The 26,202-nt window shown below is 33.7% G+C and overlaps 1 protein-coding gene across 2 annotated transcripts; it reads left to right on the forward strand.

Annotated features, from left to right (window-relative positions):
- The first annotated feature begins 1,101 nt into the window (after window positions 1-1,101).
- LOC123270453 (transcription factor SOX-13) lies at window positions 1,102-25,637 on the forward strand. Of its 2 annotated transcripts, none has more exons than XM_044736512.1 (7): window positions 1,102-1,456; window positions 8,572-9,156; window positions 12,076-12,343; window positions 22,297-22,554; window positions 23,446-23,737; window positions 23,815-23,997; window positions 24,578-25,637. In XM_044736512.1, exons 1-7 carry the CDS (start codon window positions 1,440-1,442, stop codon window positions 25,246-25,248), a joined length of 2,274 nt encoding a protein of 757 aa, XP_044592447.1. In that variant the 5' UTR covers window positions 1,102-1,439; the 3' UTR covers window positions 25,249-25,637. The 2 variants fall into 2 exon arrangements, with proteins under 2 accessions (XP_044592447.1, XP_044592448.1); XM_044736513.1 differs by having other exon boundaries at window positions 12,079-12,343.
- Window positions 25,638-26,202: the final 565 nt, after the last annotated feature.

The raw sequence follows: 26,202 nt of genomic DNA on the forward strand, positions 1-26,202 counted from the left end.
GTGTTTTTCGCAATAATTTAACTTTAATCGTGATCTATTGGCAGTAAAGGGAACTTTAGGGTTTGGAATTTCTATGAAATTTTTTGTTAGAAGTCCTAATAAGGTACCCTAGAGGTTAAAGATAATTTTGAGAAGTATTAGTAAGGATAGATCTTAAAAAACGGATTTTTAGAGGTGATTTTACGAAAAATGTGTTAGAAATGCACTTTTATTGCATAAAAGTGAGATTTTTTTACTGAATTTACACGGAAAAACTTTCGTAAAGTTCATAACTTTCTTTGAGAAGCTTTGTAGAAGAATTTTCCGTGAAAATTTTCCAGAATTTTCCGTTGGAACCTCCGAAAAATCCTAATTTTTCATTATTTTTTCTTCTAAATCGTCTTTTTTTCTCCAAAAATGCGATTTTTTCACCGAATCTTCCCAGAAAAAATTTTATAACCTTAATAACTTCCTATAAGAAGCCTTTTTAAAGAATTTACCTTAAAAATTTTCCAGAATTTTCTTTTAAAACCTCCAAAAAATCCTAATTTTTTATCTTTTTTTCTTCTAAATCGTGTATTTTTCTCAAAAAATGCGATTTTTTCACCTAATTTTCCCGGAAAAATTTATTTAATCATTAAAATTGTTGTCTTGAAAGTCACTGCGAAAATTTCCCGAGAAAATTTTTCAAAAAGTTTTCCTCAAACCCAAAAAAAATCCTTATTTTCTTATCATTAATCCCAAGATTGTTTCATTTGAAGTTAGTAAAGGCTGTTAAAATTCCTCGACAGCTGTCTTATTCCTGTTGCTCCCTCCCGGACCTCTCTGGGAGCAGCAGATAGAGGTACATACAGTCTGTCTGGAAACAAAGCCCTTAAAAGTGTACTGGCGCCCAACGTTGTACAAATCACGACCAAGACAGTGGGTTGACATCCCATTATCTGTTTGTAGTGGGGATGCGTGGGTGTATAGGAGGCGTGGCTAAGAATAGGCGTGTCCCTACGGGAGACAATCGATAGTGTAGCTTAAAGAGCGAGCGAGAGAGAAAAATATGGCGGGGAGGCTGAAAAGCGGTGGTGCGTACTACGCTGTGAGTTTTATGCGTCAGCCAGCGCCTGCCGAAACGAAAAGAGACTACTAGCAGCGACTTATTCAGTCAACTAGTCTCTCTGCAGGCAATCGCCACGCGCTCGCTCCTCCTATTGTTCCTATTTAATTATATTTAATATTGTTGGTTTATATTTATATGGATTCGGTGATTTTTTTTCCGGTGATTGTGTGATTGTGATTAAGGTTACTCACCTGGTACCTGTTACCTGGAAATCTTTAACTAAATATGAAAGTGAGGCCCTGCCCCTGAGGCGGGCCCGGACCCCCACTAGTGCCAGTGCAGTGAGTGTGGTTTATTTTGTTATATAACTCATTTTTATTCACCTGATGGCACCTGAAGCGAGGATGATATGAGCACGCTTGGCAGGTGAGCCTTTTTTTCCATTTTCCCGACAAAAAAATTTTCAATCGTGATCTATCGGGGTAAAAATCAATTCTAGGAAAAATTATCCAAGGCATTTTTTATAGGAAATTTTAAGGGCTACAACTTTTGTTTGAAACATTTTTTTGTAACATCTATAGTTTAGCTAATAATTCTATTTTAGAAAACCGCGAGTTAATTCGCGGATTTTCGGAAGGTCCAACTCCAACCGTGATCTATCGGGGTAAATATCGGTCCTAGGAAAAATTATCCAAAAGATTTTTTGTAGGAAATTTTAAGGGCTACAATTTTTGTTTAAAAAGTTTTTTTGTTACTCCGATAGGTTGGCTAAAAATCCAATTTTAGAAAACCGCGAATTAATTCGCGGATGACGAGATTTGACTCGCGGGTATCTCTTACACTCTTCCGGTTTGTGGGTACTTGTTTTGAAGCTGTTGGACTCTAGATTAGGAATTTTGTGGCAAACAACGTCTTATCTTAGATCGACGGTGGGTTGATAATAACTTACGAGATGTTATGGAACTTCCCCTTCTGTAATTGTGATTATCGATTGAATAATAGTTTTATGAAAGAATTATAAGATAGCTTTTTTGTAAACAAATTTATTTCCTGGTCAGTTATCTTTAAATATCTGAAAATTTGATATTTAACATAAATATCATCAATTAAAATGAACAATATTTTTTTTTAATGAGCTAGATGATTTTAAAATGAGATTTTTTTGGGTTAAAATCAAAATTTTTTAAAAATTTTAGTATTTATTCTTAAGAAAATTTTATCCTCTACAACTTTTAAAGAAAAAGTTTTTTGATATTTTTGATATTTCCCCAAATAAATCCCAATTGAATATATCACTATGCTTAAAATTGTAAAAATCAATCAATTTGATTTTTAATTGGGATTTTTTTGGATTAAAATCAAAATTTTTGAACATTTGATTAATGAATTTAATAGAAAATTTTATCTTCTACAACTTTTAGAACAGAAGTTTTTTGATATTTTTGATATTTACCCAAAAAAATCCCCTTTGAAAATATCACTAAGCCAAAAATTTAAAAAATCAATCATTTTGATTTTAAATTGGGATTTTTTCGGGTAAATATCAAAATTTTTCAAAATTTGAATTATGAATTTTTTAAAAAATTTTGTAATCTACAACTTTTAATAGAAAAGTTTTTTAATATTTTCAATATTTCCCCCAAAAAATCCCATTTAAAAATATCACTCTTTAAAAATAATATTTTAAGTATATTTAAAACTCGATTTTCCGAGTGAAATATCAAAAAAATGAAAAAATAATAAGAATAATTTTTTATCCAAAATAAAATTTCCACCAAAAAACATACTATATGTTTAGCGATATCTTGTGTGGTTGACCGACAATGAAAATAAAACGATTTTTGCAACTAAACAAATAAACGAATTAAATTATGTCAATGATTTTATTATCAAATTAATCGATTAATTCTTTTTAATTATTAAAGTAAGCATTAAAAAAAATTTATTTGTTCAAAAATTTATTTTAATTAAAATAATAATTTTTTTTTTTTTTATTATATACATATCACATATTTTTTTTTGTTAAATTTAAAATTATAATGAAATATTGAAGTTAGTCATGAACTTGTGAATTTATATTAGCTTGACAGATTTTCTTAAATAATACGTAAAGAGAAGGTACAACGCGAACCACTGAATGATAAATCCCGGCGGGTTGATTTCCCGCGGCGTCAATTAATCTCGCGGCGTTCTTATTAATCGATTTGCTCGTTAGCGCCGATACCTTGCCTCTAGATTCTTTCAACTCGCGATATCTCAACCGTTTTGCACACTACGGGGGTTTAAAATTATTAATAATAAAAGAAAAAAAAAATTTTCACTTTTTCCTGTCCCAACTTTCCCCGTGATTTTCTCCGTAAATATCACTCCTATGACAAAATCACCGAAACTTTTTTTATAGCAAATTTTAAGAGCTACAATTTACTTTTTTTTAAACTTCCTTCTATCTCCACTCCTTCCCCCAAAAAATCCTAAAACCCAAAGCAAAAATCCACAATTTTCGCGGTTGTTTTTGTCCCGTCTCAACTTCTCCCGTGATTTTCTCCGTAAATATCATTCCTAGGAAAAAACAATCTAGTAGCTCTTGTAGCAAATTTTAAGGTCTATAATTTCCTTTTTTAAACTTTCTTCTATCTCCAACCTTTCCCCCAAAAAATCCTGAAAAACAAAAGGGCGGGAAAATTTACAATTTCTGCTGTTGTTTTTTTCGATTTTATTTTCCTCCGCGATTTTCTCGGTAAATATCACTCCTAGGACAAAATTATCTATGACCTTTTTTGTAGCAAATTTCAAGAGCTATAATTGTATTCTTTTATTTTTCCTCTATCTTTATTCCTTCCTCAAAAAAATCCCAAAAAACTAAACCGCGGATTTCGCGATTCTCCTCGCGGGTCCTTATCTTTGCGAATCCAGGCTTGTGGGTATTCATTTTAAAGCATTTAAAGAGTGTATTAAGATTGTAGAGGCCCCTGAGGCTCTAGGCTCTGTAGTTCCTCGAAAAGAGGGGAAGTAACGATCGTGATTTAATAAAAACTAAAAGTTTGTTCACCACGTGGCTTACAATCACATCCGGCTATCGCACATGGGCTCCCTAGTTGTAGTACTGGTTGGTATAAAAGAAATAAAGGAATTAAGGGGACGTAGTCGGGCCTTCTGGCTAAAGAGTAGCTTTATTTAAGAATAAGAAGTGGGGCCATGTGTTTAGTGTCAAATAGCTGTAACAGTGGTTACAATATCTACCTCGTAAATAATGTTTGTGTTTTAAATAACAACCGATCCATAGTCTTAGGCTGAGTAGACTTGAGATTTGTGATCATTCTACGAGTCTTTACAATAAATCTAAAAATATATAGTTGTTTTTTTTTTTTTTTTTTTAACTATAATACTAAAACTTGCATGTGGAAGTTTTTTATATTTTTTTTTTTCTAGCCGACATAATGTAAGTGAAGGCTCCGTTGAATTACTTATACTATTATATTATATTTTGAGTTTTTTAGTGGAAGTGAGAGGGACAGAGAATGTTAAGAGAGAATCGAGAACAAAGCCGGCATCTGGAACGCGTTAGTTTTGCGCCCTCCCACGTCACCGACACGTGTGTCTCATTTTTTTGTTTTACTTTTTGACTCTCTATTCTTCGTGACTTAGCGAGGCTGTGACTTCGGAACAATTGTAAGACTATTTTTAGATTATAATTTATTTTTCGGCGGATAGACGGTTTTTTTTTTATATGATAAATTCTTGAAATTTTTAGGGAAATTGTTTAGTTGGGATATGGATTATAAGGTGGTTAAAATTTAGGAAAAAAAATTTTTTTGTAAGGTGAATTTTTACCCGGAAAAATCCAGATTTTTCCGAGGAAAAAAAATTGCAATTTTTTTTCTTTATAGAACTTTAACAAGCTACTAAAAAAAAAAAAAAAAATTTTTTTGATACGATCGATTTTTACCCGGAAAATTCTCGGAGAGCCACGAATTTTCCGAGATAAAAAATTTTTTTTTTTAATAAAACTTTGACGAGATAATTAAAAAAAAAATTTTTTTAAGTGGAAAATTCTTAAGGAAAAATCTTCGGGAAAGCGGAAAATTTTTTGAGGAAAATTTAGATTGAAAAGTTAAATACAAGATTTTTAGAAGAATTTTATTAGATAAGAAATTTTGGAAGGAAAAATTTCGGAAAAAAGGAAATTTTTTCCGAGGAAAATACAATTTTCCGTAGAAACTTTGGAAAAGCGGAAAAATTTTGTTAAGGAAATTTGAACTTTAAAGTTAATTATAAGATTTTAGAAGAATTTTTTGAAGTGGGAAATTTTTGAATCAAAAATTTCGGAAAAAAGGAGAATTTTCCGAGGAAAATTTCATTTTTCGAAAAAACTTCGGAAAAGCAGCAAATTTTTTTAAGGAAAATTTAGATTTTAAAGTTTTTATGTCTTCTTTTAGGTGGAAAATTTTCCAAGGAAAATTCCATTTTTCGGAAAAAGCTTCGAAAAAACAAAAAAGTTTTTGATGAAAATTCAGATTTTCATGTTAAATACTAGAAATTAGAATAATTTTTTTAGTTGGAAAAGTTTCCAAAGAAAATTAAATTTTCCGGAAAACCTTCAGAAAAACGGAAAAAATTTTTGTAAAAAAATTTAGATTAAAAAGTTAAATACAAGATTTCATAAGAATTTTTTTATATGAAAAATTTTTCCAGGAAAAATTTCGGAAAAGCGGAAAATTTTCATCAAATTTTCTATTAAAAAAATTCCACCTACTTTTTTCACTAAACTTTACAATTTCCTCACAAATTTTCCGACTTCAAAAATAAATTTCCCTAAAAAATTTTCTAAATTCCCTAAAAATTCATTCCTCACAACAAAACAGAACACTAAAAAGCCTCGGCTATAACTGGAGTCTGCCGACTACATCTATTTGTATTTTATTCCCATGTTTTTTTACGAGGGTTCAAGTGACGGAAGTTAAGCCGGCGCTACACACTCACACTCGTCTTCTTATATATTTCTCATGCCTGAGTCAAACCAGATGCCTCATGCCACAAAAAACCATTGTCCTCTGGACTTCCTCTGAGCCTCCCCTTACCCTCTACCTCTTTCCAAAATTCCATTTTTTCACTCAAAAAATCAATTTTTCCCGCCAAAAACCTCGCGGTCCCTATCTCGGACCCTAGGCCCTTCAGCCCTATCAAGTAGGTACTCATTTTAAAGCTCTTGATCTCTAGAAACCAATTATCTACCTCCGCGGCCCATCTTGCCCCAAGTTTACTAAAAAAACTCCCCGAAACACGTCAATCTTAGATTTATTTCATCATATTTATTTATGTCTCTCTTATCAAGTCTCGGAGGATATTTTTAGGATATATTTTTGATTTATAGTGAATGACTTGGTATTGTTTCAAATTCTCGTTGGCATACGCAACGATCGCTGTTATTGTTCCTGGTCTAAACGCGCTTAAACGCGCGTCATAAATTTGCTAATAATAAAATAAATATATTTTTTTTGTTTAATTAAATTTATTGTAATATTTAATTATATAATATATTTTAACTTGTAGTATCTCTCGTTAAATAATCTCAATTAATATACATATATTTACTCTTTCACAATCGTGAATATAAAATATAAAAATAATAATAAAAGCGTAAAATCATTCATTGAATTTAAAAAAAACCACAACAAAATCTCATCAAGTTTATTAAAAACTATTACAATCATTCGGAATAATTATCTTTCTTTATCGCATTAAGCCATAAGGGTCATCAGGTTATATTTGATAGTTTAGTTTTTAGTATTACATTTGTTTTATTTAATAATAATAATAACAACTAATACTTATCAGTTTCATTAATAAAATATAAACTTAGTAGATTTCTTTTATTATGAATTATAATTATCACTATTGTATCAATTTATTCAATATTAAGTAATAATTTAGCTAGAGCTATTTTATTCCGGAAATTGGTGAATAACTTCTAGTTAATTAGATAAACTGTTAACTAAGGAGTGACCAATTTCCTAGCTGAGATTGCTTCAGCCTTAGTTATCGATCTTGAGTCTACTCAATGATGATTAAGGAGATCCAAGAAAAGAATATCTAAAAAAATAATACTTTTATTTTAAAATTAATAACATTTTTGAGAAAATTTCCGATAAATTTACTTATTAATTTTATTTAATTAAAATTACGATAGTATAATAGTAAATATTCGTTTCATTTTTTTTACGTGTACAATGTAAATATTTAACAGAATATTTATATGCAGTACACGGAAAAAAATTCTACGAAAATTTTCAATAAAAATATCGTAATGCTCTTAGGGAAAAAAAAATTTACTAAATTACATCGTAATTTTCTATAATTCTAATTGTATTCTGTAGACGGCAGCATCGTAAGAATTTTTATGTTATTAATTACTTACATTATTTGTGATAATTACAATGTTAACATCGTAAAAACTCATGAATAAATAATAATTTTTAAAATATAAAATCATAAAAGTTAAGATATTGAAAGACTAGTCCTGGATTACGATGTTACTATTATAATTTTTAATATGATTTTTTTCCGTGTAATTATATTACCGGTAACTTTAAAATATTTTAGACGAAAATTGTCCAGTGCTGCCTCTGGATCTTTCCAATAGAACTAACTAATTTTACAATAGTTTAATTGGAATGTTTTTTAAGAATTATAGATAATAAAAGGCTTCTTACTAAATTCGCTGTATCTCAAAAAATATCCAAGCTAGCGAAAAGTAACTAAGTAGTTTTTTGTAGGTCTTGAGTAGGGCTACAAAAAAGTCTTAGGAAGTTTTTTGATAGGACCAATAGTTAAGCCTACTAAGGCGTCCCATTAAAAAGACTCATCAACCCGAGGCTACCAATAGATCAGGCAATATTTCAGAACCTATATGAGCTAGAGAAAAATTTTCTATTAGTTTTTTGTAGGGCTTGAGTAGAGCTACAAGATAGATTTCGGTGTTTTTTGATAGGACCAATAGTTTAGCCTACTAAGGCGTCCCACTATGAAAATCCGTGAAACAGGAAAAGTGACTAACTGCGCCGTGGCAATTTGTTACTGTTATCAGTATATTAAAACAAAACGTGACATTTTAATAAAGCTTAATGCTTTATTTTAGATTTGTTGTCTGCTAAACTAAGGCTTTTACTAATCACGCTGTATCTCGGTAAATATCCAAGCTAGCGAAAAGTAACTAGATAATTTTTTGTAGGGCTGGAGTAGAGCTACAAAAAAGTCTTGAGAAGTTTTTTGATAGGACCAATAGTTTAGCCTATTAAGGCGTCCCATTAAAAAGACTTATCAGCCCGAGGGTTCCACTAGATCAGGCAGTATCTCGGAATCTATAAGAGCTAGAGAAAAATTTCCATATAATTTTTTGTAGGGCTTGAGTAGAGCTACAAGATAGTCCTCGGTGTTTTTTGACAGGACCAATAGTTTAGCCTACCAAGGCGTCCCACTTACTTGCCACCTTCATCATCATTGGTGTTATCAATAACTAACCTTCGGAATCGCTTGTGTTGCAGACTAAGGATGTCCTCTAAGAGGAAATCGCCACCAACGAAGCTATCGGAGGGCGGGGGCGGCGAGAATACCGAGGAAACAGTGGCCTGCGAGGGAAGCGAGGGTGAGACTGAAAAAAGCAACCACAGAGAAGAGTTTTTTCCAAACCAGAGGGACTGTGAGTCCTCGGGGTGCTCTTCGCCGACGATAAGCGAGCCAGAGTTCCAGGATTCGCCTTCTCCATCCCCCAATTCCCCGCCACCCACCAAAAGACCGAGGATTTACGTCGCCCAAGAGGCTTACACCCTGTCGGTGTCCAGTTTGGAGCCAGCTAGCTCTTCGGAGTGCGGGAGCCCGCCTACGCTTCACGAGTACTACCAGCAGCATCCTCTGCTGAACAACAACAGCGTTACCCACAATAACAACAACAACAACAACAACAACAACAACAACAACAGCAACAACGGCGCCATTGTCCCGCCAAAAAGGTCCATGGACGACGTTTTAAAGAGACTTACCTGCAAGATGAACAGCGGATCGCTTTCCCTTCAAGATGAGGCCAGGAGGTCGCCACCCTTGACCGCTCCTACGAATCACAACACGCATAGGTTAGTAATCTTACCCAGTTGTTCATTTGTTTTCTAATAATGATGCAAAAATCTCTTGGCTTAGTAGCTTGATATGTCGTCAGTAAATTCTGGAATTAGTTCAAATGTTTTTGCCTTTGATTCAATTCTCAATTCTTAATTTAAATACCTAACGGCCCTCAATATTTTTGTGAGTATTAATAGCCAACGTCCGTGACCAAATGTACTCTTACATCTCTTGTTTGTTAAATAATCTGTTAAATTATGCGCTAGCATGTACTAATTGTCTGGAGATTAGTGTGTTGAATTAAATATTGTCATTGATATTTAGCGCTAAATCAAGAAGGATATGTTGCAACATTCACGGGCTTTCTTTTGATAATCTTTAACCTTTAAAAGGGTCGCTAAAAAGTCTTTTTTTCTTATTTTAAGTTGCTTAGAGCTTCCTGACAAATCCTCGAGTTAGATGGTTCTTACTAATCACGCTGTATCTCGGTAAATATCCAATCTAGCGAAAAGTAACTTAGTAGTTTTTTGTAGGTCTTGAGTAGAGCTTCAAAAAAGTCCTTGGACGTTTTTTGATAAGACCAATAGTTTAGCCTATTAAGGCGTCCCATTAAAAAGACTCATCAACCCGAGGGTTCCAATTGATCAGGCAATATCTCGGAATCTATAAGAGTTAGAGAAAAATTTCCAAATAGTTTTTTGTAGGGCTTGAGTAGGGCTACAAGATAGTTTTCGGTGTTTTTTGATAGGAACAATAGTTTAGCCTACTAAGGCGACCCACTGAACTGACATCATCATAATCACCTATGACTAGAATAAATTCCCTAAAAAAATGTCTAAAATAGAGCAAGGAAACAACTAAAGCCCTTTGTATCCATAGTACAGTTGCTTTAGAAGAGACCGTGGAAAAACTAGGAGGCTAGAGGTAGTGAATAATAAATAGGGTCGCAGTACCGCAATCTCAACAGGGTATGTTTGCACCGGTGATGGCTCCCGGGATAGCAACCCTCGACACTCACTTTAAAATCCCTCTATCTCTACACCTACTCGCGGTTACAGCTCTACTCCCGTTGTTTCAACCTCCGCCTCCGGTTCATTTCACTCTTTTCTCCCTTTACCCAGCATCTACACCGCGACACTAGTTGTTGTGTTGTGTCAGCCCGAACAAGTCGCCAACCATTATACTCAATGCAAGTCTGTGTGTGTATGTCTGTGTGAGCTGGATAGGCATAGACACACAAAACACATCCCAACAAGGGATGAGCGTTGGTGTCATCTCCCAAGTTCTTTTCAATGATAGCTTGGCTCTATTGTACCGTGTGATGTATGAGTATGACCTCGCTTCTTTCTTATGCTTACCATTATTCTCTGATAATACTGCAACCGTCGTATATATTTATATTTTATTATTGTTATAGTTGTTATTACGCCAGACAGTCTAGAGAGTAGTATTCATTTTTAATTTCACGGTTTTTTTTAATGAAATAGGATTTTTTTGGTTATTTTTGGTAAAGGAATGTCATTTACCTGATCATTAATATCGGAATCATTAACCTGATCATCAATATTATTTTCATCAACCTGATCATCAATATTGTTGCGATTAACCTGATCATCATTGTTGTTGTCATGAACCTGATCATCATTATTGTTGTTATCAGCCGTATCATTAATATTGTTTTCATTAACGTGATCATCAATATTGTTGTTATCAACCTGATCATTATTGTTGTTGTGATTGACCTGATCATCAATATTGTTGTTATCAAGATAATCATCAATATTGTTGTTGTTGTCAACCTGATCACCATTACCGTTGTTATCAACATTTTCATTAACCTTATCATTATTGTTGTCATTAACCTGATCACCATTAGTTTTGTTATCAACCTTATCGTCAATAAGGTTTTCATAAACCTGATAATCAAAATTGTTGATGTTATCAACCTAATCACCATAATTGTTTTTATCAGTCTTATCATCAACATTGTTTTCATTAATCTAATCATCATCATTGTTATCACTAACCTGATAATCAATATTTTTGTTGTTATCGACCTGATCACCATTATTATTGTTAACAACCTTATCATAAATATTGATTTTCATTCCCCTGATCATCAATATTTTAATTATTAACTTGATCATTATTATTGTTGTTATCAACCTGATAATTATTATTATTGTTATCAACCTGATTATCATTATTGTTCCATTAATCTGATCACCATTATCGTGTTATTAAACTGATCATCAATTTTGTTGTTATCAATATGATCATCATTATTGTTGTTATAAACTTGATAACCATTATTGTTGTTGTCAATCTGATCATCATTATTGTTGTTATAAATTTAATAACCACTATTGTTGTTGTCAACCTGATCATCATTATTGTTGTTGTCATCAGCGTGATCATCATTATTGTTCTTATCAATATGATCAATATGATCATCATTATCGTTGTTATATATTTGATAAACATTATTATTGTTATCAATCTGACCATCATTATTGTTTTTGTCAACCTGATCATCATTATTGTTATCATTAACCTTATTATCAATATTGTTACGATTAACCTGATCATTAATATTGTTGTTATCAACTTAATAACCATTATTGTTGTTATCGACCTGATCATTATTATTGTTGTTGTCAATCTTACCATCAATAATGTTTTCATTAACCTTATCATCAATATTGTTGTTATGAACCTGATAATCATTATTGTTTTCATTATCCTGATCATCAATATTGTTGTTATCAATCTGATCATCATTATTGTTGTCATTAATTTGATAACCATTATTGTGGTCATTAACATGATCATCAATATTGTTGTCATCAACCTGATAATTATTGTAGTTGTAATTAACCTGATCACCAAAATAATTATGTTAAACTTAATCAGAACAATATTTATAATTTCAGCAGCGGATACAACAGTATATCAAACAGCGTAGCAGCATCACCACCTTCTGCAAGCAGAAGGACACCAACAACAACAATATCTTGCAGCAGTAGCAACACCACCAACACTACCACCACGGCAATTACCGAGGGGTACCAAGACGGGGCGTTAGCGCTCCACCGCGTCCTCTGTGCGGAGTCAAACGCCGAAAAAGAGCGACGACTCGACGAGATGATAAAGCATTTACAGCTGATACGCGAGCAACTATCACTCCAGCAGGATCAAAAGGTACACTATTGACAATTTAAATTCCGATAGCTTATCTAAATAATTTTTATCGAGTCATTCAAAAAAATTCACCTTCAATGATGATTGATTTGAATTCCATGCCAAATTTCAATAGTTTCATTAGTTTTATAGTCTGCAAAGGAATAAACAGGAAAGTTTAATACTTTGTCTGTTTAAATAATTCATGCAGTAATGTGTTATTTCACCGGTCGTAAGCCGATTAAATGGGACAGATATTTTAGTGACATGCTCTACTATTATTTTAATAAAGCTTTATGCTTTATTCTAGTTTTGTTGTCTGCTACACTAAGGCTTTTATTAATCACGCTGTATCTCGGTAAATATCCAAGTTAGCGAAAAGTAACTTAATAGTTTTTTGTAGGTCTTGAGTAGAACTACAAAAAAGTCCTAGGAAGTTTTTTAATAGGACCAATAGTTTAGCCTACTAAGGCGTCCCATTGAAAAGACTCATCAACCCGAGGGTTCCAATTGATCAGGCAATATCTCGGAATCTATAAGAGTTAGAGAAAAATTTCCAAGTAGTTTTTTGTAGGGCTTGAGTAGGGCTACAAGATAATCTTCGGTGTTTTTTGACAGGACCAATAGTTTAGCCTACCAAGGCGTCCCACTAAGAAAATCCGTGAAACAGGAAAAGTGCCTAATTGCGCCGTGGCAATTTGTTACTGTTATCAGTATAATTAAAACAAAACGTGACATTGTGATAAACTCGGGGTGAAAAAATACAACGTGTATTACATGTTAACCGATAATAATAACATTATAACAGCAAAGAAAAAAAATATAATAATAAGAGTAATGGAACAAACAAAGAGAGTAAGGTCATTGAGAGTACGTCCTGCAACCACAAAAATGCGTGCGCGTGCAGATAATATGTCCGAGGTTTTGTATGACCGTTATTACACTGGCAATATTATGTTTGTTGCATTATAAAAGGCCTGGTACTTGCAGAACCCAACGATTCTCCGAATGAGTTTATGCAAACACTCAGATGCGTGTAAGATAGTTTTTTTTTTTTTAAGAAAATTATCAGCGCAATTTATTGTCTCACTTGTTTGGTTGCAACATGCAATTTTTTTACAATCAATTTTATATTATTTTATTGCGTAGTAAAAGGAATTAATTTAGAAAAATTCAATTTTCCTTCAGGAAGAATTTATTATTTTTTTTTTTTTTTTCATATCCTGACATGTACTTCCATATATATTTAGACGTGAATTTTGTTGGGTAAAAAGGAAACCCATTGGTAGTAAATTTCCGCGATGGTATTGCGGTTTTTTTTTCCCTGGCAATAAATCACAAGACCGGCTAAGATGCTAGAAAATTTAAGAGAACACGAGTAAAAAGATAAATAAAAATATATATTGAAGAAAATAAATATAAAAAGCAAATTGAAAAGCTTGAAGTTATCGGGAAGTACCAGCGGAAGTGCCCGGTAGACTTAAAAAAAAAATAAAAGAATAAATAGAACAATTTAAATAAAAAACTGAAAGCAATTTAAAAAAGAATGAGTGGGTGGCTGAGAGACAAGAAGGCGGTCTCAATTCCTATCCTCTCTTTAAACTCCACCGGAGGGCGTACAGTCAACTGTTAGGAGTGGGAAGTCCCTACTCCTACCCTCCGGATAAAACCAGTTCACTTGCTACTGTACCTGCTCACGGCAGGTGCATTGTGATGGCAGAGATGCTTGATAGAGATTCCATGGAAAATTTTTTGACGTCGAGGATTTGTACGGAATGCTCTTAAGGTTACGGATAAATTTTTTCCAAGTCACTACGTCGATTTTTGAATAAATGGGAAGCTTTTGAAAAATTTTCAATTTTTGGAAATTTATTTTGGGGTCTCAGATTTTTTTTTTTGCAACGAAGGTTTGTAGGGGATACTCTAGGGATAGTAAAAAAATTTATCCGATGTCACTAAGTCAATTTTTGAATAAATAGGAAGCTTTTGAAAAAGTTCAGATTTTCCAAAATTTATGTTAGGTTCTCAGATTTTTTTTTGGCAATGAAGGTTTGTAGGGGACATTTTAAAGATTATAAAAAAATTTTTTCCAAGTCAATAAGTCAATTTTTGAATAAATGAGAAGCTTTTGAAAAATTTTCAATTCTTGGAAATTTATTTTGGGTTCTTAGATTTTTTTTTGCAACGAAGGTTTGTAGGGGGCATACTAGAGATGATAATAAAAATTGTTTCAAGTCGCTAAGTCGATTTTTGAATAAATGGGAAGCTTCTAAAAAATATCCAATTTTTGGAAAATTATTTTGGGATCTTGGATTTTTATTTTGGAAACAAAGGTTTGTAGGGGGCACTTTAGAGATGATAAAAAAACTTGTTCCACGTCGCTAACTCAATTTTTGAATAAATGGGAAGCTTTTGAAAAAAATTCAGATTTTTGGAAATTTATTTTGGGTTCTCAGATTTTTTTTTTGCAACGAACGTTTGTAGGGGACACTCTAGTGGTGATAAAAAAACTTGTTTTAAGTCGCTAAGTCTATTTTTGACAAAATGGAAAGCATTTGAATATTTAAAAATTCTAAATTTTGGTAACGCTGATTTACTATCCGCAACGAAGGTTTATGATATCCCCTAAAAAGACCCCAAAAAGCCATTCCCCACCTCCCTAAATCAATTTTCCCAAAGACAGGAGGCTTTTGTAGGAAAAAAAATTTCAATTTTTCAGCAAATCTGCATATTTGAGGCCTTGGGTATATGAAAGCGATATCCCAATACTGGCAAACAGAGCCGATAATCACCCTCGAATGGAAGCGGGTCGTCAATCCCCGTTTCGGTTTAAATCCGCCTCTCACCCTCTTCCTCTTTATCGAGGGTCCCTTTGTGTATATTGTGAATATCATCTGTGTGTGGCTTTGCCGGGATCAAAACGCCCACAATGCCGTTAATTCCCATAAACCCGTACGCAAATGGACAAACACTGCGCGGATATACTACAAACAGGAATTCAATACACCGTGCATCTCCGTGACCATTACGACCATTACCATTACCATTATCATCCGTTGAATTTCGTCATAGGCAAATTGGAAATTGAAAAATTCCAAGGAAATTTTATTTTTGGGAAAATTTTCCTAAACTTACCTCCTAGAAAAAAATTTTACATTTTCCTCTTTTTAAAAAAAATTTTCCAACATCTTCCTCTTGGAGGAAAATTTCCGACATTTTCCTTTTGGAGAAAAATTTTCTGATTTTTATCTCTGGAAATTTTCCAGAAAAACTTGGAAAAATTTCGGAAAATTTCGGGAAAATTCGGAAAATTTTATTTTTCTAGGACCATTCCGACGACTATTTCTGGATCCGTGAGCGTAGTAGGGGTAACCGTGTGTGAAAGGAAAAGGGGTGGGGGTGGGTGTGTGTGTAAGTCAATAGAGAATGCTACTTTGTAACACAAACGAGTGTATGTATATGTGAAAGCCTTTATTTAGTACAAATGAAACGCGTCGTCGTTGTCAATGGAAACCGCTATCATCACCCAGTCAACGGTTTATTAATATTCTACCCTTTCACTGCATCACTGTATCTTCTTTCTATACGTTATGTTTGTTCCCGGATATATATGGGAGATGGATTTATATATGAGAGATTGTTTTAATTTGAAATGAAACATCAAAGGCGCTTTTAGCAGCCAAAGGGAGGAGGAATTTTCCAGGAAAATTAGGAGCCAGGGCAATACTCAACTGGTGATTCTGGTCACGTAGGGGCTATCACTTTAAGGATCGTTGCCACTTGGGAAAATGGGGTGATTGGATTTACAAAATTATTTAGTTTTTCGGCTACGAAGGGGGTAATCGGAGTGATTTGCTAGAAATTTGAAAATTTTCCCAGAATTTTCCAAGTTTTCCGACTAGGAAAATTTTTTACAATCTCCTATCAGGTACAGGCTAAATATTTAGGGCTCTCAAAATTAAGAAAAGTCTCAAGAAAATTTTTCGGAAGCTTCTGAAGAGTTTTAAGAGCAAAAAATCGGAAAATTAATTAATTCGAACTAATTTCAAACTTTTCCCACGCGCTTGATTTTTACTTGATGCACTTCCGGAATACGCCATTTTCTTTAGGATTTCATCTTCTACAACCCTTCGTTGTCAAAAATGTCCAAAAAAAAATTTTTCCCCATCAAAAAATTCTAAAAAGTCCTCAAAATAACGTTTTGATTAAAAATTAGACTTTTCCGGCGAATTTTCCGGCTTTTTTTCACCAAAAGTACCTTTATTATACATAATTTTCTTTAGAATTTTATTTTCTACAACCCTTCGTTGTCAAAAATGTCAAAAAAAATTTTTTCTTTACCAAAAACCGTTAAAAAGTCCTCAAAATAACATTTTAATCATATATTTGACTTTTCTGGCAAATTTTCCGACTTTTTTTCACCAAAAAATTTTTTTTTATACATAATTTTTTTCAAAATTTCATCTTCTACAACCTTTCACTGTCAAAAATATCTAAAAAAATATTTTTTCCCCCCTAAAACGCTTAAAAGTCCTTAAAATAATGTTTTGATCATAAATTTGACTTTTCCGACGAATTTTCCGGCTTTTTTTCCACCAAAAGTACCTTTATCATACATAATTTTCTTTAGAATTTTATCTTCTACAACCCTTCGTTGTCGAAAAAGCTTTGAAAAAATTTTTCAACCTCTACCCCCACCACTTTTTTCCGGAAAATCGGAAAATTCGCTGTTTTTCTTAAGAAACATCGGAAAAAAACTAATCAGCTGCAATTAAACACTGAAACAGAGACAATATACTCTTGTAGATAAATAAAAATGAAGGTATTTAATTAAAAGATAAATTACAAGCCCCCTATTATCACGTATAAAATACATAACTCATTACGTTGACTCGGTACTCGTTTTATATGCATTTATTTAATATTTCTTGTGTTTTCTCAGTCAAGTAACTTTATATAATTACTGTAATTGCTGCGTAAATTCAGTAACGCGCTTCAATAATTGTAACTGAAATAATGAATCACAATGGTGCTGAATGTTAATGAGGGAGTTAATGACGAAAAAATAGATTGTAATTATCAAAGTCTTTATTTTTGTTATTATTTTTTTTTTTTAAGCTTCGAAGTTATAATAAGAATTTTCTTTAAAAATGGTCATTACTCTGAGCACTCGCGTGGCTGTTAAGTCACTTTGTGGGGCTTGTTCTTCATATAATTATGATTTTAATTATCCAAGAAAATTTTTCTCAAGAGAAAAATGCTTGTAAAAGGGGATTTTCTTAAATAGGCATTTCATTTTTATATTTCTTCTATCAGCGCCTTAAATATCGCTCCGACAAGAAAATTACTCAGGACCTTTTTGATAGGGCTTATAAAAAGCTACAATTTTTGTTTGCATTTTTTTTTCTAATAATAATAATTTCCGAGTTAATGACCCCATTAATCAAAATTATCACGGAAAGCTTATTTTGTCAATTTAAAAGGTCATCAAGGCCTTAAATATCGCTCCTACAAGAAAATTACTTAGGACCTTTTTGATAGGGCTTACAAAAAGCTACAACTTTTGTTTGAAACTTTTTTTCCTAATAATAATAATTTCCGAGTTAATGACCCCATTAATCAAAATTTTACCGAAAAGCTTATTTTAGTTTTTTTTTACATTTTCTTTGTAAAAAAATTAAAAAAAAAATAGCTTGGTTGTTAAAAAAAAATAAAATTGCGCGTGTGATAGTTCCTAATTAACGTCTTTAAGGTCTTAAAATTCCAAACAAAGGTTGATAAAAAAAAAAAAAAAACTAAAATAAATAGCAGTCTCGCGTTTGATTAATAATAATGACGATAAAAATAAATGTATGAAGGAGGAATGCAGTTAAAAATTACTAAAAAATAATAATAATTACATTGAGAGCGACGCAATCGATCTTGGGTGACTTTATCAGTTTAAAATCTCCCATCTTATACACCGCTATATGTATATGACCGTGTAAGATTAAATTAAATGGAAATACTTGATGGCACATTGAGTAGAGGCTCTTCTTCTTCTCGGTCCTCCGAGAAGAAAATTCCAGCATCCATGTGAATGAGCCGAGTCGGCCAGCTGCTATGGCATTCCGACATTCTGTCACTTATTTTTTTTAAAATTACCCTATTACATTTCCCGCATCCGGAGGTACCAAAAAATCCGACGGTAATTAACTGACTAAACAAAGAATTTTGATTTACTGACACACGTGATCTATAGACGCCCATAACTTGGAAATTATTATTATTAGGAAAAAAAGTTTTAAACAAAAGTTGTAGCTTTTTATAAGCCCTATCAAAAAGGCCCTGAGTAATTTTCTTCTAGGAGCGAAATTTAAGGCCTTGATGACGTTTTAAATTGACATGATAAGCTTTCCGTGATAATTTTGATTAATGGGGTCATTAATTCGGAAAATATTATTATTAGGAAAAAAAGTTTCAAACAAAAGTTGTATCTTTTTGTAAGCCCTACAAAAAAGCTCAGATGTTTCTTTTTCATAAAATTGATATTTAAGGCGCTGATAGTGGGGAAAGAGTTTTATACTCGGAAAATAATTCCGTAGTGAATATTGTTTACAAAAAGGATATAAATTAGAATAAATATACAGAGTTATTGACTATCCATAACATTTATTGGAATGGGAATAAAAATATTACAGTTTCGCCGGAAGCTAAAGTCTTTCACGTGAAGCGTAAAGACATCAAGGAACACATAATCATAGATCAGAGAACATACTTGTCTAATATATGTACCTAAATATCATCTGCATATTCAATGTTTACTTTTTATTTATTTTTTTTTATTTCTTTAAACATTGAAACAACTTTTACAAAATTTTGAATAATCGGAAAAAAATTAAACCCAAAAACGGTACAACCGAATTGACCCCAAGGCTTCTACGACTAATCGAAGAGAATTAACCGTACCCGACACTCATCCGATTACTTACCCGACTCCATCTGACGGCTAAGAGCAAAAATAAACCTCTGAGACGGGAGAGGAATAAAATAAGCCCGAGTCACCCGTCAGAAGGATTATTGTCTTTCTTATCTCGAGGCTTCTCTGCTGATCTCAGACACATACTTGGTTCCCCAGAGACTGGGAGAGATGACACGCGTTACTTCGACTTTCTACGACTTTCTTCTGCTACACTTCCCCCCCCCCCTATCGACCCCCAAAGTCTTGTAAGAAAAAGCCGACGCGAGCAAATCGATAGAAAATAATTTTTTTTTACTTATAATCCATTTTACCCCGTAAATATTCATCCTAGTAGAAATTTACTGAAAATCTTTTTGTAGGGCTTGAAAAATGCTACAACTTTTGTTTGAAACTTTTTTTTCTAGCTATTATAGTTCCAGAGTTATTTGATGCCATATATAGAATTTCGCAGAAACGCGCATTTTTAGTATTTTCACTACCAAGGCCTTAAATATAGGTCCTATGGCAAAATTGTTAAAAACTTTTTTGTAGGGCTCAAAAAAAGCTACACCTTTTATTTAAAACTTTTTTTTCTAGCTATTATATTTCCAGAGTTATTTGATGCCATATATAAAATTTCGCAAAAAAGCGTATTTTTAGTATGCAAAGGCCATCAAGGCCTTAAATATAGGTCCTACGACAAAATTAGTGAAGATCTTTTTTGTAGGGCTTAAAAAATGCTACAACTTTTATTTGAAACTTTTTTCTCTAACTGCCATATTTTCGGAGTTATTTTATGCCATATATAAAATTTTACTAAAAATTGGAATTTTAACATCCAAAAGTCAGATAATTGACCTCGGACCGAAAGAATTGACAAACCGGGGTGATAAATCCCGCGAATAGGTAACGTTTTATATGTATGGAGTAATTACAAGACGAAAATAGCGATTGCTATTCATATTTCTGAGTGTTGTGCTGCCGTTGATGCGGCTCATCAGAGTACTAAGAGAGATACAGATGCATAATATAACAGTGATGGTAATATTATCGTCCAGTCTTTAAATATAGAGAAACCCGAAAGAAAGACAAGCACTAGCTTAGACACAAGACAGAAGATAGAAGATACAGAAGCCACTGAAGAGGAGCTAGTTCCCCCCCACTCAAGACGTAAATGTGAATGGAACGCTTGCTGGCACCCCGCCTGCTGTTTATATTTAGCATCTGTGGGCGGTATTGCTGTCATGAATACGTATCAGAGGCATAACTGAGCGCTCATACTCTGATTTCAATTAATAACCGAGTTCTCGGATTATTATCAACGTTTTTCCTCATTTTTTATGGTTAAATCTGATTTTTATAGGCGAAATTTACTATTTTACACGGATTTTTTTATATGGCATTAAAATACTCCGAAAATATGGGAGTTAAAAAAAATGTTTCAAGCAAAAGTTGTAGCATTTTTAAGCCTCTACAAAAAAGCTCCTTACTAACTTTGTCGTAGGACCTATATTTAAGGCCTTGGTAGCGTTTGAATAGTCAAAATAAGCTTTTCGGTGAAATTTTATAAATGGCATGGATTAAATCGGAAACTATAGGAGTTAGAAAAAAAAGTTTCAAACAAAAGTTGTAGTTTATTAAAAGTACTATTAATGGGTCTTATCAATTTTGCCATAGGACCCATATTTAAGGCCTTTATGGCCTTTTAAATAAATTAAATAAGCTTTTCGGTGAAATTTTATATATGGCATGGATTAAATCGGAAAGTAATAGAGTTAGAAAAAAAAGTTTTGAACAAAAGTTGTAGAATTTTTCAAGCTCTACAAAAAAGGTCCTTACTACTTTTATCATAGGACCCATATTTAAGGCCTTGGTAGCTTTTGAATAGTAAAAATACGCTTTTCGACAAAATTTTGTATATGGCATCAAATATCTCTGAAATTACGATAGCTAGAGAAAAAAGTTTCAGACAAAAATTGTAGCTTTTTAAAAGTACTATTGAAATGCTCCACTAATTTTGTCGTAGGACCGATATTTAAGGCCTTGATGGCCTTCTAAATAGACCAAATAAACTTATCAGTGGAATTTTGATAGGTGAGGTTATTAAATTTAAAAATATGATAATTTAAGTCTGATATTTTGGGTTTAAATGATAATATAAGGAAAGCGTAATCATTAACGGAAGGCGCGACCGCGAGAAACAGAATGGTTGGGTTTAAAAACAAGCGGTTACAATGGTTTTGTTGCAATGAATTTCTAGCTGCACCCTAACAATGTGACCCCTCGTTGGCTCTTGGCTCTCTAATTAATTTTGTATGTGTCGCACGCGACCACATAAGAAGAACACAGCGTTAAGAGTAAGAGAGTAGAAGGGGGTAGTAGGGGAAGAACGGGATGGGTGGTTTATATTCTCGGTTATAAAGTCTTGAATTCTTCAAGCAGTAACAACGGATTCGAGTACAGTGGGATCCACTCGAATCGAGAATGCAGAAGATGCACGTGCCGTAACAAACTCTTCAGTTTTAATAAATTAATAATTAAAATCCGTTTGAAACGCTTTTATTTAGTTTTTTTTTTCTACTGTGGTTGCAAATGAAGGGGATTTTCTTTTAGAATTACTAAAATACTACAACTTTTGTTTGAAACTTTTTTTTCTAACTCCCATATTTTCCGATTTATTCTATTCCGTATATAAAATTTCACCGAAAAGCTTATTTTTACTATTCAAACGCTACCAAGGCCTTAAATGTAGGTCCTACGAGAAAATCACTGAAGATTTTTTTGTAGGGCTTGGAAAATGCTACAACTTTTGTTTGAAATATTTTTCTCTAACTTCCATAGTTTCGGAGTAATTTGATGCCATATACTCCAATCTTCTCGAAGGAGCCTTCTTGAGGTAAACTCCTCAAAAATCGATTAAGTCCAGCATTATACAGTGACAAAAGCTCGAACAATACCACCCGAAGCTCTATAAACAATGCATAACACCCCAGGGCTTAGCAAGCAAACTTTAATAACAATTTCTTGCTTGCAGCATTATCCACATATGGACGCCAAGCAGATGGAGCTTCAGCGCGTGCAAAGCGAGCAGCTGAAGCGCCAGCAAGAGCAGATGATCCACCACCACAACAACCTCCAGGAGCTGCAGAACCAGATTTCCAAGGGTCAGATCATGCCTAGCACCCAGTCCCTGATGTTCCTTCCGTTTCTGGAGCAGCTTAGAGGGTTGCCAGTGTCCTCTATGCCTCCACCCACCTCCACGGGGAACAAACATATCAACTCTATTGCCAGTGTAAGTATTTAATCATCAATTTTGCTGAATACTGATTACTGATTATTTATTACTGTTTACTGATAACTACTTACTGATGATTACTGATTACTGATAACTGATTCCTGACTCCTGATTAATAATTACTGATTACTAATTCTAGATAACTGATTCCTGATTACTGATTACTGATTAATAATGACTGATTCCTGATTACTAATTACTAACTGATTACTAATTCCTGATAACTGATTAATGATGACTGATTCCTGATTTCTGATAACTGATTACTGATTTCTTATAACTGATTACTGATTAATGATTACTGATTCCTGATTACCAATCACTTACTGATTACTAATTACTTACTGATTACTAATTACTTACTGATTACTAATTACTTACTGATTACTAATTACTTACTGATTACTAATTACTTACTTATTACTAATTACTTACTCATTACTAATTATTTACTGATTACTAATTACTTACTGATTACTAATTACTTACTGATTACTAATTATTTACTGATTACTAATTCCTAATAACTGATTCCTGATTACTGATTAATAATTACTGATTCCTGATAGCTGATTACGGATTAATGATTACTAATTCCTGATTACTAATTACTTACTGATTACTGATCCCTGATAACTGATTCCTGATAAGTTATCAGTAATAACTAATTCTTGGTTATTGATCTCTTATTACTGATTAATAATTACTGATTCCTAAGTACTAATAACTTACTGATTACTGATAACTAATTCCTGATTACTGAATAATAATTACTGATTCCTGATTACTAAATACTTTCTGATTACTGATTCCTGATTACTGGTTACTGATTACTGATTAATTACTGATTACTGATTACTGATTACTGATTACTGATTGTAATTCCAGATGATCCAGCGTGAACCCCAAGGCTGGACCCCTCTAGAAAAAGAGCGGTCACCTACCCCCGTAGCAGCCGCTCCAACAACAGCACCCCTGCAAGATCCCGACGCTCCGCTGAACCTGACCAAGCCCAAATGTGCTGATTCCTCACCCGGAGAAGGTAGCAGCAGTCAAGAGCAACCTCTGGCTGCTACTGCTCCGAAATTGTTTCCCCCAGGGCTGCCAATGCCCAGAAACTACCTTCCCAGTATGCCCTACGCTGGTCTTCCTCCTCATCTAGGGTCCATGTCGTCGCCAAGTAAGTAGTCAACCAATAATTGATGATCAATCTTAAGTCTTGTATTGGATCTTATCTTATTGTCCTTTGCTTTGCAGTAATGGTAAAAGACGAACCTGGAGCATCAGCAGCGTCCAGCGCAGCTGTGGAAAAGCACTTTGCTATGCATGGGATCTACGGTTTGCAGTCCGGAGCATCAGCATCTCCGCAGCGACCAATGAAACAGTTTTCTCGAGAAGATGCGATGTCTGATGATCAAGATTTCTTGGCTAGCACCCACCGTAAGTATCTGGATGATGTTAGTACTTAGATCTTGATGTTCTTGACCTGGTCCTTGATGTTCCTCATCTGGTCCTTGATATTCCTAATTCAATACTTTCTTCTAACCTGTTCCATGATGTTCCTGACCTAATTCTTGATATTCCTAACTTCGTTCTTAATATTTTTCACCTGGTTCTTGATGTTACTTACCTATTACTGTGCTATAACCTAGTTCTTAATCTTCCTGACCTAGTTATTGATATTTCTAACTTGGTTTTTGATATTATTGACCTGGTCGTTGATGTTTCTCATTCAGAACTTTCTTCTGACCTGATTCTTGATGTTCCTGATCCAGTTCTTGACATTCCTAACTTAGTTCTTGATGTTTAGCACCTGGTCCTTGATGTTCTTTACCTATTACTGTGCTATGACCTGGTCTTTAATATTTCTGACCCAGTTTTTGATGTTCCTAATGTGGCTTTTGATGTTCTTGACCTGGTCCTTGATGTTCCTCATCCATTACTTCACTATAATCTGGTCCTTGATCTTCCTAACCCAGTATTTTCAAGTTTATTGCTAATTCTTGATCTTATATTCCAGTTTGGCGAGACCCAGGCTACAAGGTCCCAGAGGATATAACCGAAAAGGCGAAAATGGTGCGCCAGCAGAAGCGAGAAAGTGAAAACAAGCCACACATAAAGAGGCCGATGAACGCGTTCATGGTCTGGGCGAAAGACGAGCGGCGCAAGATCTTGAAAGCCTGTCCTGACATGCACAATTCAAACATATCAAAGATCCTGGGCGCCAGGTGGAAGGCCATGTCTAATTCGGAAAAGCAGCCGTACTACGAGGAGCAGTCCAGGCTGTCAAAGCTCCACATGGAGAAGCATCCGGACTACAGGTACCGGCCCAGACCCAAAAGAACCTGTATCGTAGACGGCAAGAAGATGAGGATCTCCGAGTACAAGTCGTTGATGCGTCAACGAAGGCAGGAAATGAGACAGCTCTGGTGTCGAGAAGGCGGCCCTGAAATGGGATTCTTGAGTCCAGTTGGCGACATGTCTCATCCAGCTGGACCTGGTCCTTCAGCTGGCAGACCCTCGCCTTCTCCTCCAGTGATGATGAACGGAGCTGGACCCAGCCAGGAGCACTCCAGCTTCTACTATCCCCAGGACAGTCTCTCTCCCGGAGACATGATGGACTTTTCTCCTGACAATTCCGGGTCCATCAGCGGGTACGACGCCAGTCCTAGACACCATGATGAGGATTGAACCTCGGCTCCGGGTCAGCCGATCTGGCAACCCGGAGCGTCTAAACTCACGCGCGAACTATTCTGGTAAAAGTGCCATTGAACAAAAAATTTATCGAGGATTTAATACTTGACTGACACCAAAGGATTGCTGATTTAGAAATTAATAATGGCGATCACCAGTTGAGGAAAATTAGAGGTGTGGTTTGTTCTGTTCTGGAATGTCATATAGGGAATTTATAATCAAAACATGTTTAAGACTATTCATAGGAAGGGTACTGAGTACTTCTATGGTCTAACTTATTTTATTTTGACTGTAGGACTTTAAAGAGTTGGTGGTTATTTTTATTAAATTTTCCGATGGGTTTTTAGTAATTTTTTTATTATTACATCGAATTTTTCTAAATTTTCCTCACAATTTTTATTTTTCTCAATTTTCCAATTTTTCATCCTCACTGTAAAGAAAATTTGTGGTTATTTTCTTAAAAATTGGTAATTTTCCGAAATTTTCTCCTCAATTTTTATTTTTCCCACATTTTAAAGATATTTTTCAATATTTCTTCCCCACCAGACGAAAATTTAGTTATTTTTTCCAAAGTTGATCGCAGTTTTCCGAGATTTTCCGATGAATTTTCTAAAATTTTTTCATTATTACTTCAAATTTTCCTTTAAGTTTTGATTTTGTCTATTTTCCCAAAAGAGTTTTCCAATTTTCCTCCTTTCACTTCTAAAGAAAATTTCTAGAAATTTCCCCCAAAATTAGTAACTATTTTCCGGAATTTTCCAATGGATTTTCACAAATTTTTTATTTAATACATCGATTTTTCCAAAATTTTCTGAAATTTTCGACAATTTCCAACAATTTTCCTAAATTTTCATCGTTTCCAACAGATTTTTCCAATTTTTCTTCTATAAATACTGAAGAAAAATTTGTGGTTATTTTTTTAAAAATTAGTATTGATTTTCTGAAATTTTC

This window comes from Cotesia glomerata, linkage group LG8 (genome assembly GCF_020080835.1).
Source record: "Cotesia glomerata isolate CgM1 linkage group LG8, MPM_Cglom_v2.3, whole genome shotgun sequence".
In the NCBI taxonomy this organism is placed as follows: Eukaryota; Metazoa; Arthropoda; class Insecta; order Hymenoptera; family Braconidae; genus Cotesia; species Cotesia glomerata.